The sequence below is a fragment of the Chanos chanos genome, chromosome 2 (assembly GCF_902362185.1).
Source record: "Chanos chanos chromosome 2, fChaCha1.1, whole genome shotgun sequence".
NCBI lineage: Eukaryota > Metazoa > Chordata > Actinopteri > Gonorynchiformes > Chanidae > Chanos > Chanos chanos.
Window position 1 is genome coordinate 6,269,786 of NC_044496.1, and position 9,538 is coordinate 6,279,323.

The following is a 9,538-nucleotide window of genomic DNA, read 5'->3' on the forward strand; positions in this document are numbered from 1 at the left end:
GGCGCCACCGAAAATGTGCTGCCATTTTTATTCCTCAAAGTTTACGCGTAAAGTTTTTCAATGCACACATACGAGGCATGCATTTAAATACGGCAGACGCTAAAGACCTACCTGAAGTTAATGACTCAACAAGACTGAAATATTTACCATTTGTGTGGACGACCACAAATTGTGAATTAGCACTACCAATGGGGAAGGGCAGAGGCGGCGAAGAAATAACAAATGAAATGATTGGCGAACCATAAAATGAGATTTGAAACTCATTCAAATAAGAGATCGCGACGTCAGAGAACTTATCCAGACGAAATACAGGCATAGAGAGTGAGCAGGGGTGAAGCAAAGAAAGAGAAAGAGAGAGAGAGAGAGAGAGAGAGAGAGAGAGAAGCAGGAGCGCGAATGTGTAAGTGGGGGTGAGACTTGAGAAATAGGAGGAGCTTCTGAACGACTAGAAATGTCAATCAGCGCAAGGCGTCCCAATAATCTAAGGCAATCTGTAAGGACCTGACCTTAGTCCATCCAGATCAATAGGGAAGTGAGGGAGGAAAGCGCAATCGGATCGTTTACACTGGCTGATTCTGAGGAAATATAGACTTCCCTTACACTTTGTACTCACTGTAAAGTGGATATCGTAGTGTGCACCAAGAGGGCGATTTTCCGCTTTTTGTGATTTCAGCAGACTTTTTCCACGACAATGTCTTTCCCACAACTGGGATATCAGTACATCCGACCGATATACCCACAAGATCGCCAGGGAATCGGCAATGCCCGAGCCGGGACAGAGCTGAGCCCGTCCGGGGCTCTCTCCAATGTTCTTTCAACTATGTACGGATCACCTTTCGCCGCCGCACAGGGCTACGGAGCATTTCTTCCTTATTCAAACGATATATCAATTTTCAACCAGTTGGTGAGTAGTTTTAACGCGCGTTTAAACCTTTCTTAATAATGTATAAAAATCTGCAACGTGTTCCTCTTTGAAAAAAAAGTTGATCGTTTTTAGGCGACTGCTCTAAATCACGTATGCATGTTTTGTTAAGCATTCGTGAACTTTGCCATTGACTCCGTTTTGTAAATACTGAAGGAACCCAGAAAGTAGTAAAATAGCCGACGAAAACTTTATAACTTTCCCAAACCTGTGCAAAATTGCTCTTAAAGTATGACACTATACCTTACATAAAATAAAATAAATTATTTCACCGTGAACGACGTATTAACATGTGGCTCTACGAGGCAAAAACAAAACAAAAGAGCCCAAAACACGATCTCTTTTTTACATATTGCGTTACAGCTCATGTTTAACAATATTTGGTTAAATAAAATGCATTACGTGTTGTCTGTGTTGAAAAATAACCAATACGACGTGTTTAATCAGTTATCTTCTTTTACCAAGTTAGTCTTATCCTATTATGAAATGTGCTCTTTTGTTATTTATAAACCTTAGAATTAAAATGAATTTACTTCTTAACCATTCGTGCGAGTGTGGTGTGGAATAAATTGAATACAGTAATTGTGAATCATTTACAAGGCTCGTTTCTCATAAGTTTCTGTGGGGTGTCTGTGTTTTTTGTTACAGGGAGCTCAGTACGAACTAAAAGACAGTCCAGGCATCCAGCACCCTGGGTTTCCTCACCACCATCCGGCGTTTTATCCCTACGGTCAATATCAGTTTGGTGACCCATCCAGACCAAAAAATGCGACCAGGGAGAGCACTAGCACACTCAAGGCCTGGCTGAGTGAACACAGGAAAAACCCGTATCCCACCAAGGGCGAGAAAATAATGCTGGCCATCATCACCAAAATGACCCTCACTCAAGTGTCCACCTGGTTCGCCAACGCGAGGAGGAGACTGAAGAAGGAGAACAAGATGACCTGGACCCCTAGGAGCCGTACGGACGAGGAGGGAAATGTTTACAACAGTGACCACGAGGGAGACGATGGGGACAAGCGAGAGGACGAAGAGGAAATCGATTTAGAGAATATTGATACGGAAAATATCGAGAATAAGGATGATTTGGATGAACAGGACGACTTGCAGTCCGATTTGAAATTAGATGGCAGGAGTGACTCGGAAATTTCAGATGGCTATGAGGATTTACAGGGACCAGAACAGAGGTTTCTAAAAGCTGTAGTGAAAGAGGGTAAAGAGATTCACGTGGACAGGGGCGAGCACTTCCACCACCACCACCACCATCATCACCATCACTCTTTAGAACTCAAACCGCCACAGCCTAACGTCGATCAAATGAAACTGAACCCCGTTTCCATAAACTCCCCTCCCTCAGAAAACAACGGAGCCCCGGCTCAGAAGCCTAAGATTTGGTCTCTGGCCGAAACAGCAACGGCCCCGGACAATCCCCGAAAATCCCCCCTGATGAATGGGAACTCTGCGGGGCCTGCAGCCCAGACTATCATCGCTCCACATAGACTACTTTCTTGTCCAGTAGGAAAAATCCAAAACTGGACAAATCGAGCTTTCTCTGCGCACCAACTCGCTTTGCTGAACTCCAACCATTACCTCGGACTGGCCAGCCAAGCTTCGGCGAACGGCCTTGCACTGTACAGCCGGCAAACGGAAGAGAAGAGCCAGAATTCAGACTCGGCTGTCACAGGTACTTGTCATCAACACTGAGGTGTGCCTGAGATACGAAACATATGTTGCTTTATAGACATTACTTCCTGCTAAAAGATTTTGATTACAGACTGGACGCGTGCGACTGTAATCAAAGTACAAAATTGTTTCTTTTTTATTTAGTGTTGACGAAGAGCAAACTCTTTAGTAGCCTAAACGTTTTTTTTGTTTTTTTTTAAAAACTTCAGTAATTTGTCAGCTCGAGCGTGTTTAACTGAAAAGCTAGGAAAGGCAAAAATTCAAAATGTTTCTGTGATTTTCGTCCTTCAAATAGTCAACAGTCAAACGAACAAAGCATGTTTCCGGAAACATTTTTGGAGGTGGCCTGTTTACAAAGATACAACTGGCTGTATTTCTGAAAACCGTTGTAGGCCCACTGGCCAATTCTTGTGGGGTTAGGCTTGATTGTATGCTAGCAATGACTTCAAAATCTCGATCAGTTTTAAATACCACTTTTTGGATTTATTTCGACAGACAAATTAATTCAGTTTTGCTTTTTATTACCATCATTATTTCAGAAAGATCTAGTGCCTTGGAAGCAGAGAAAAAGTTGTTAAAAACAGCCTTCCATCCCGTTCAAAGACGGTAAGATGACACATCTTACTTCTTGGGCTTCATATAATTTATAAAATGTGTCATATGAATTACTATTAGAATTCTTTTTCTTTTAAATTATTTTTAAGGTTTTTTTTCTTTTGCTTTTCACATTTTACGGTCAACACAAGCAATCATTTAGCCGTTGCTAATTTGGACGCTAATTAGGAACATTGCAATTCATTGTGGTATAAATTACTCTCTAAAATGGTTTATGTACTGTAAAATTCCCTACATTTACTATTCATACATTATTCTTTAATCAAAATGGAAAAAAGAGAAGTTTCGGACAAGTCAAGAGAGGATATAATATTTCACCACAAATACTATGCTGTTCTTTTTATTTTACCTGCTTACAGTTTTATATATATATAGATGTATATATTTTGTTTTCACGTTCATATTCCCATATAGTGCTCCTTCTCACCCCTCTCACCATTCTATCTCCTATTTGTCATAGGCCCCAGAACCAGCTAGAAGCTGCGATGGTGTTGTCCGCTCTCTCCTCCCTATAGGGTCTTTCTCCCTTTTTTCTTTCTTTTTGATAAACTCTCATTTTAACCTGTTGTAAGGAATGTAAGATAAGAATAACACATCTCTGTATACTTACCTTGTCAGCATGTCTTGTGCAAAATGGCTAATGTAATAATGTATGAACCAGTAGTCTGTGAGTCTCTCTCTCTCTCTCTCTCTCTTTTTTTTCTTTCTTCCTCTTCCTTTTTTTCTTCTTTTGTAAGGTCTGTGAGGATTTGATGTTAAAATGTTTTGTATATAACGTAAAGAAAATGTACATACTTGTGATCCAAATTGTACAAGAAAGTCTATATTTTGGCTAATAAATGAACAGCTGCAACTTTATCAAATCACTACTGTTTTATTTTGGTTTGTTTTGTTTTCTTTTTGTCCTCCTACGGTGTTAATCATTAAATAGCTATTGTTTCTTCTGCAAACAGTAATGCCTTAAAATGAGACTGAGGTAAGATTTACTGCCTAGAAATGGTTCGCGAGCGTCCTCTGAATGTTCGGTGTGGCTCGAGGAAAATTAACAATACGTTATGAGGTTTGGCAAAGACCAAAATTTGAAGGATTTGAAGGATTTCCCCATTTCAAGGACTTAACTGTAATTAGCTGCGTCTAGAAACGTTTGGATTTTAATGAAGCGGGATTATCCTTATTGAGGCGTAACACTCGATTTAAAACGAATAATTATTTCATTAGTACTGGTCTGAAATTGCATAGAACTCAACTGCACGACAATGTGCCTTGATTTTTATTTATTTATTTTGGTTGCTTTAGGAGTGAAGCAAACAAGAGTGAAATGCTTTCCTCAGTAGAACGTCTGCATAATCACGGCTGTGGTGTTATATTTGTGATTTGGCTTTTTAAAAATGTATAATGAATTCTAATCATACACCGATGTTGCATTGCTTGCCATATGCCTCCAATACATTGCGAAATAATTTATTTATGTTTGTTTCCCTCTTCTGAGATCATTTGCATGGCAGCAGCTTTGTTTTGAAAGTAGAGAAAAAGAGTATAAATTTAGAGTTGGAGCTCCCTCTACAGTCAAACTGGTCCGTCATTTCTCATCTCCTGTCGCAGGCAGAACAAGGCCATGGTGCTAATCTTGGTTGCTCCCCGTGTTTAAAGATAACTTTAAAAAGCTAAAGATCTTTTAATTGCAGCTTACGATATTCTTTCGAAATCGTAAAGCCGATGTTTTTGCTGCTTTAGGCACACATAGTCCTGTACTGTTTTACTTATTGCTGACTGCAGGAATGACTTGCTTGAGCCGCTCTCTGAGAATGTTTGGATTGTACACGGTGTAATTAATACAGCTGAGAACCCAACTGTTGTACACATTCAAAAGCGCAAAATTACACGCGACGATTAAAGTACCATTTTTTTCCTTAGATAACTGACATAAACAATGTGAACCCAGTAAATGCTGTTTGCCTAGAACCGGTTTTGTGTTTCGGAATAAGTTGAGTGTAATTCACGTGGAGTCGTAAATCTGTGATTTGCTCAAGATTTTACAAACAAAAATATAGTAAATTATAATTGTTTAAAAAAATACGTTAAAATATTTTCATTAGATCAGCAAAATCATTAAATTCATATAAAATATGTAGCATCAGACTACAAAACACAATAATAATGTTTGATGTTATGGTCGGAAAAAAGAAAAAGAAAAAAAAATTAAAATGCAATTATTATTTCTGAAAAACTGCATATAAAACACAATGCGTCTGATGCCTATGATTCCCATGAGAATAATAAAAATGTGTGTAAATTTATGCTGAAGGTAGTCTAAAGCTTTGAAAAGATCACCAATCTCAGATTCCTCCTGAAAATGAAAAAGCAGATTTTATCCTCAAAATGGACTCTTTAATCCTTAATAAAATGACAAAAAAATAAACACATACACGACACACAAGCATAATAATAATAATAATAATAATAATAATAATGATAATAATAATAACACAATAGTTGTATCGTCATATTTGGAACATCTGGCAGGTGCTGTAAGCACTTCTGACACAATGTCACAGTCCACAGGTATGTCAGCGCACAGACACGGAAAACCAGCTTGGCATCATGTTTGAAAAGCCCTTGAGTGATCACAATACGACTTAATGCACACCACCCTTTGACTCAGGGACCCAAGCGAGCGAGTTTGTGTTTCACTAGGACTGGCCTTCATCAGGCTCGCCTTCCCACGTCATTTTCCTGTATAATCAATTATCTTTTGTCTCACTGAGAGCTCTGACGCTGATTGATGTAATCATTTTTCTGCGTCGCAACTGCGAGCTTATGTTCGGAGACGCACCACCAGCCCAGAGCTCAGGAAGTAGGCTACCAAGACACGGGAGTGACCAATATTCTACAATCATTTGTAACCTACACACGGAAACAACTCAAGTCAAAAGAGAGCCTTTGCCGTCCATAGCGAATAGGCTTTACTCGCCAAGACTTTTAAACCCAGTCCTTAGAAGTAAAGTGACAGGCTACCGCCGATAGATTTCTGCGATCGAAACACAAGCAAATTTCGAAATATATTAGAAATACATTACAATATATCTGAATATATGTTTTTGGTTATGGGTGCATTTTATTTTATCTCATTTTCATCTTTTTACTCAAATTTGCCACAAAGCCTGGATTTGGAAACAAAATAGACATCTACTAAAATGTTCAGTCTAATAGGATAGCAGGGTTACTTACCCAGGAATGGTTGCTGATTTTATGAAAACTGTTTATGATTTGCTGAGAACAAGATAAAGCACTTGGCAGTCACATGTGCGTATTCATTACTGGCATATTGCCGGTTATTTCGTTTAAGTGGATGTTACTATCTAAGGGACCTGGAATAGTCTCTTGATCATTAGACAGTCACTGATTGGGTGGTGTTTTGTGTTCACGGCTTCAACATTCCTCTGATCATCGCATGAAATTGAAGATTAAAATACCTCACCAGAAACAAGGTAATTACGGTATCCGATGTCGTCATAAGGGTCCAACCGCTGTCTTTTTTTTCTGAGCAAATGGAATGCATTAACGAACATTTTGCTCAGAGCGACGCGGAGGCCCTCATGGAGCACTGGGGTCACTCATTCATCCTGGCATTAAGTGGATGTCCTTGTGCCTAATGAGCAATAATCAACACCGACTTCGTTTTATTTCAGCGCTCCCAGCAATATTAAATAGTCCGGCTCAAAGCTTTTACCGCAATAATACGCTGGAGAATTTGTGGGGGATAGAAAAAAAAAAGTAGTCACACAGATGCACATGAGAGACACATGTGATGATGCAAGGGCGCAATTCACACACACTCACCGCACATGAGCGCGCGGGCACGAGCTCACACACACACACACACACACACACACACACTCACACACACACACACAATACATGTATAGAAAAAGACAGAGGGAGACAAACTTTTCAAAGTGACCTTACACAAAAGTCATCTATGGCCGTTAGCTTGCATATTATGAATCTGTTTCCATGAAAATACAAGAGGGCAAAGAACACATGCAAAAACCTATATTTTTTATTTTCCTTTTTTTTTTCACTATTAGATTGTAATAAAAAGGAAAACTATATGAACAACTAGAAGCTAATTCTTCCTGCTGTTACGACAACCTACAACTACTGCAATTACAGGAGCTACAAGCACATCCACTAATTACGATGACAGAAATAATTATTAAATGTAATTCCCATCATTAATCACTAATGGAAGACAGGTTTGATGTTTAAAAAATGTGAACGAATAAAACCAAACACGGTCCTAGCTGTGGGAATCACTATTCTATTTGACACCCTCCAAACAAATGACATTTCACTTTGTCTGGCATCTCTAGACTTTTAAGTCTGTGAGAGCCAAACTGAAGTCTCATCAAAGACATGACTGCATGGTTACACTGCATAGCAAGAGGAATGCATTGTTAAAAACCAATCTGGAGGGGGAAAAAATCAGAGAACATAGGATCATTAAAAGACACCTAATCTGTCTTCCTCTCTCTCTCTCTCTCTCTCTCGCTCTCTCTCTCTCTCTCTCCCTATCGGTCCATTGATCCAGAGAGAGGGAACAGCCGCGGTCAGCCCTTGCTGGGGGACTTGGCCAATGGAGCCATCAGTTGCTTCGCGTGAATGGAGAAAAGCGAGGGAGTACATAATCGAAGGAGAGGCCCATTGGCGAGGCCAGAGGTGGCTGCTGAAAGGGAGGGCTGGCCCCGTGTTGTCACCACGTCCTCCCCCAAAGGTCCACCACGCCCCATCTCATCCCTGTGACGGACCAATGTCACCACTATTGTGGTGAAGGTCCGGCTTTGAAACACATCGCTCCTTTTGTCCACACAACTAATCCTTTTATGAGGCACTAGTGCTTGTCCTCAGACACGCACGCACACACACAAATACACACACACACACACACACGCAAGCACGCACACACACAAATACACACACGCACACACAGACACACACAACCACGCGCGCGCGCGCACACACACCCGCATAGACTCACTCACTCATGCGTACACACACACACACACATGCACACACACACAAGAAAAGCAAGACAAGTTATATTCAGAAAACACATGGTCCACGTTGTTCTTAAACACAAAGTCACAGTTTGGCCAATGAGTTCTGATTCATTTTTAGAGTGAAACGTTGGTGTTTACAGTGTTAGTCATGGACAAATGTCAAACTTTGTCCGCAGAGTTTCACGTTACACATCTCATATGGTATGTTTAGTTTATTAGAACATTTATTACTGAGTTTCAAAACATGGATGGGAGTTGTTTGGAAAAGGATGAGTTTACTGTTTGGCTCCGTGCTTTTTTTTTGTTTTTGTGTGTGTGTGTGTGTGTGTGTGTGTCTGGTTAGTCTTTTCCCTGGCAGTCCAACAGGACAAAGGCCCAGAGAGGGGAAAGTGACATTCTCAGGGGCCAAAGGAGGAGATCAGGAGGGCACTGATTTCATGCCTTTTGTTGATGGAGGTTAGGAAGAGGAATTCTTTCACCAGATCCGAAAGGCAACAAGTGGGGAAGAGGTGGAGGGGGGGTGGGGGTGGGAGGGTGGTGTGTCTGGGAGGGGAGGGGGCGAGGCGTGGGTAAGGCTTGAAACTTTTGCCGTTCATCCATCTGAAAGATTGTGCTTTTCTCTGCCACCTCAGACTCATCGTGCCAGAGACACAGGGCAATTATGGTAATGCCGCTTTGAAGCTCAGTGCATTCTCTTTATTTTTTTCTTTCTTTCTTTCTTTCTTTCTTTCTTTTTCTGACTGGGCAAAGTATCCTGGCATTTCACTCCTCCTTCTCCTCAACATCCCGTCTGTCCTATCGTCCATATGCTGTCCTTTTCTCTGTTTAAAATCAACACTTTGGCTAATGAATAAAACTTGACCACAAAGATACATCGAAATAGCATTAACACGTTAGAATGAATAAATGGAATGCAAAGTCACAACAGAAGCGCTTCAAAGATTCCGTTGTGTAAAAGGAGAAACATGATCTTTTTATTCATTTATTTTTACATACAACTTGAAATTGGATTGTTTCTTCATGCAAATGAGTTCGTAACTGTAAAAGACTGGACGTGTGGAACCTGAAAAAGGTTAACCTAACATGTTTACAAAAAAGTATCTATGAGTTCATGATTAAAAATACAGTGAATGCAGAATGAAATCATTGTGTACTGAATTGTTTTGAGCTCTCAAAATAACCCATATGCTAAAGTGAGATGCAAAGAGGCTGGTTTTACCAGAGGGAATACAGAGGCAGAGAGAGAGAGAGAGAGAGA

General features: G+C 40.3%; 1 protein-coding gene across 1 annotated transcript; it reads left to right on the forward strand.

Annotated features, from left to right (window-relative positions):
* Positions 1–379: 379 nt before the first annotated feature.
* irx3a (iroquois homeobox 3a) lies at positions 380–4,043 on the forward strand. The gene is made up of 4 exons (XM_030765050.1): positions 380–904; positions 1,571–2,606; positions 3,145–3,211; positions 3,681–4,043. Exons 1-4 carry the CDS (start codon positions 692–694, stop codon positions 3,733–3,735), a joined length of 1,371 nt encoding a protein of 456 aa, XP_030620910.1. The 5' UTR covers positions 380–691; the 3' UTR covers positions 3,736–4,043.
* The last annotated feature ends 5,495 nt before the right edge of the window (positions 4,044–9,538 follow it).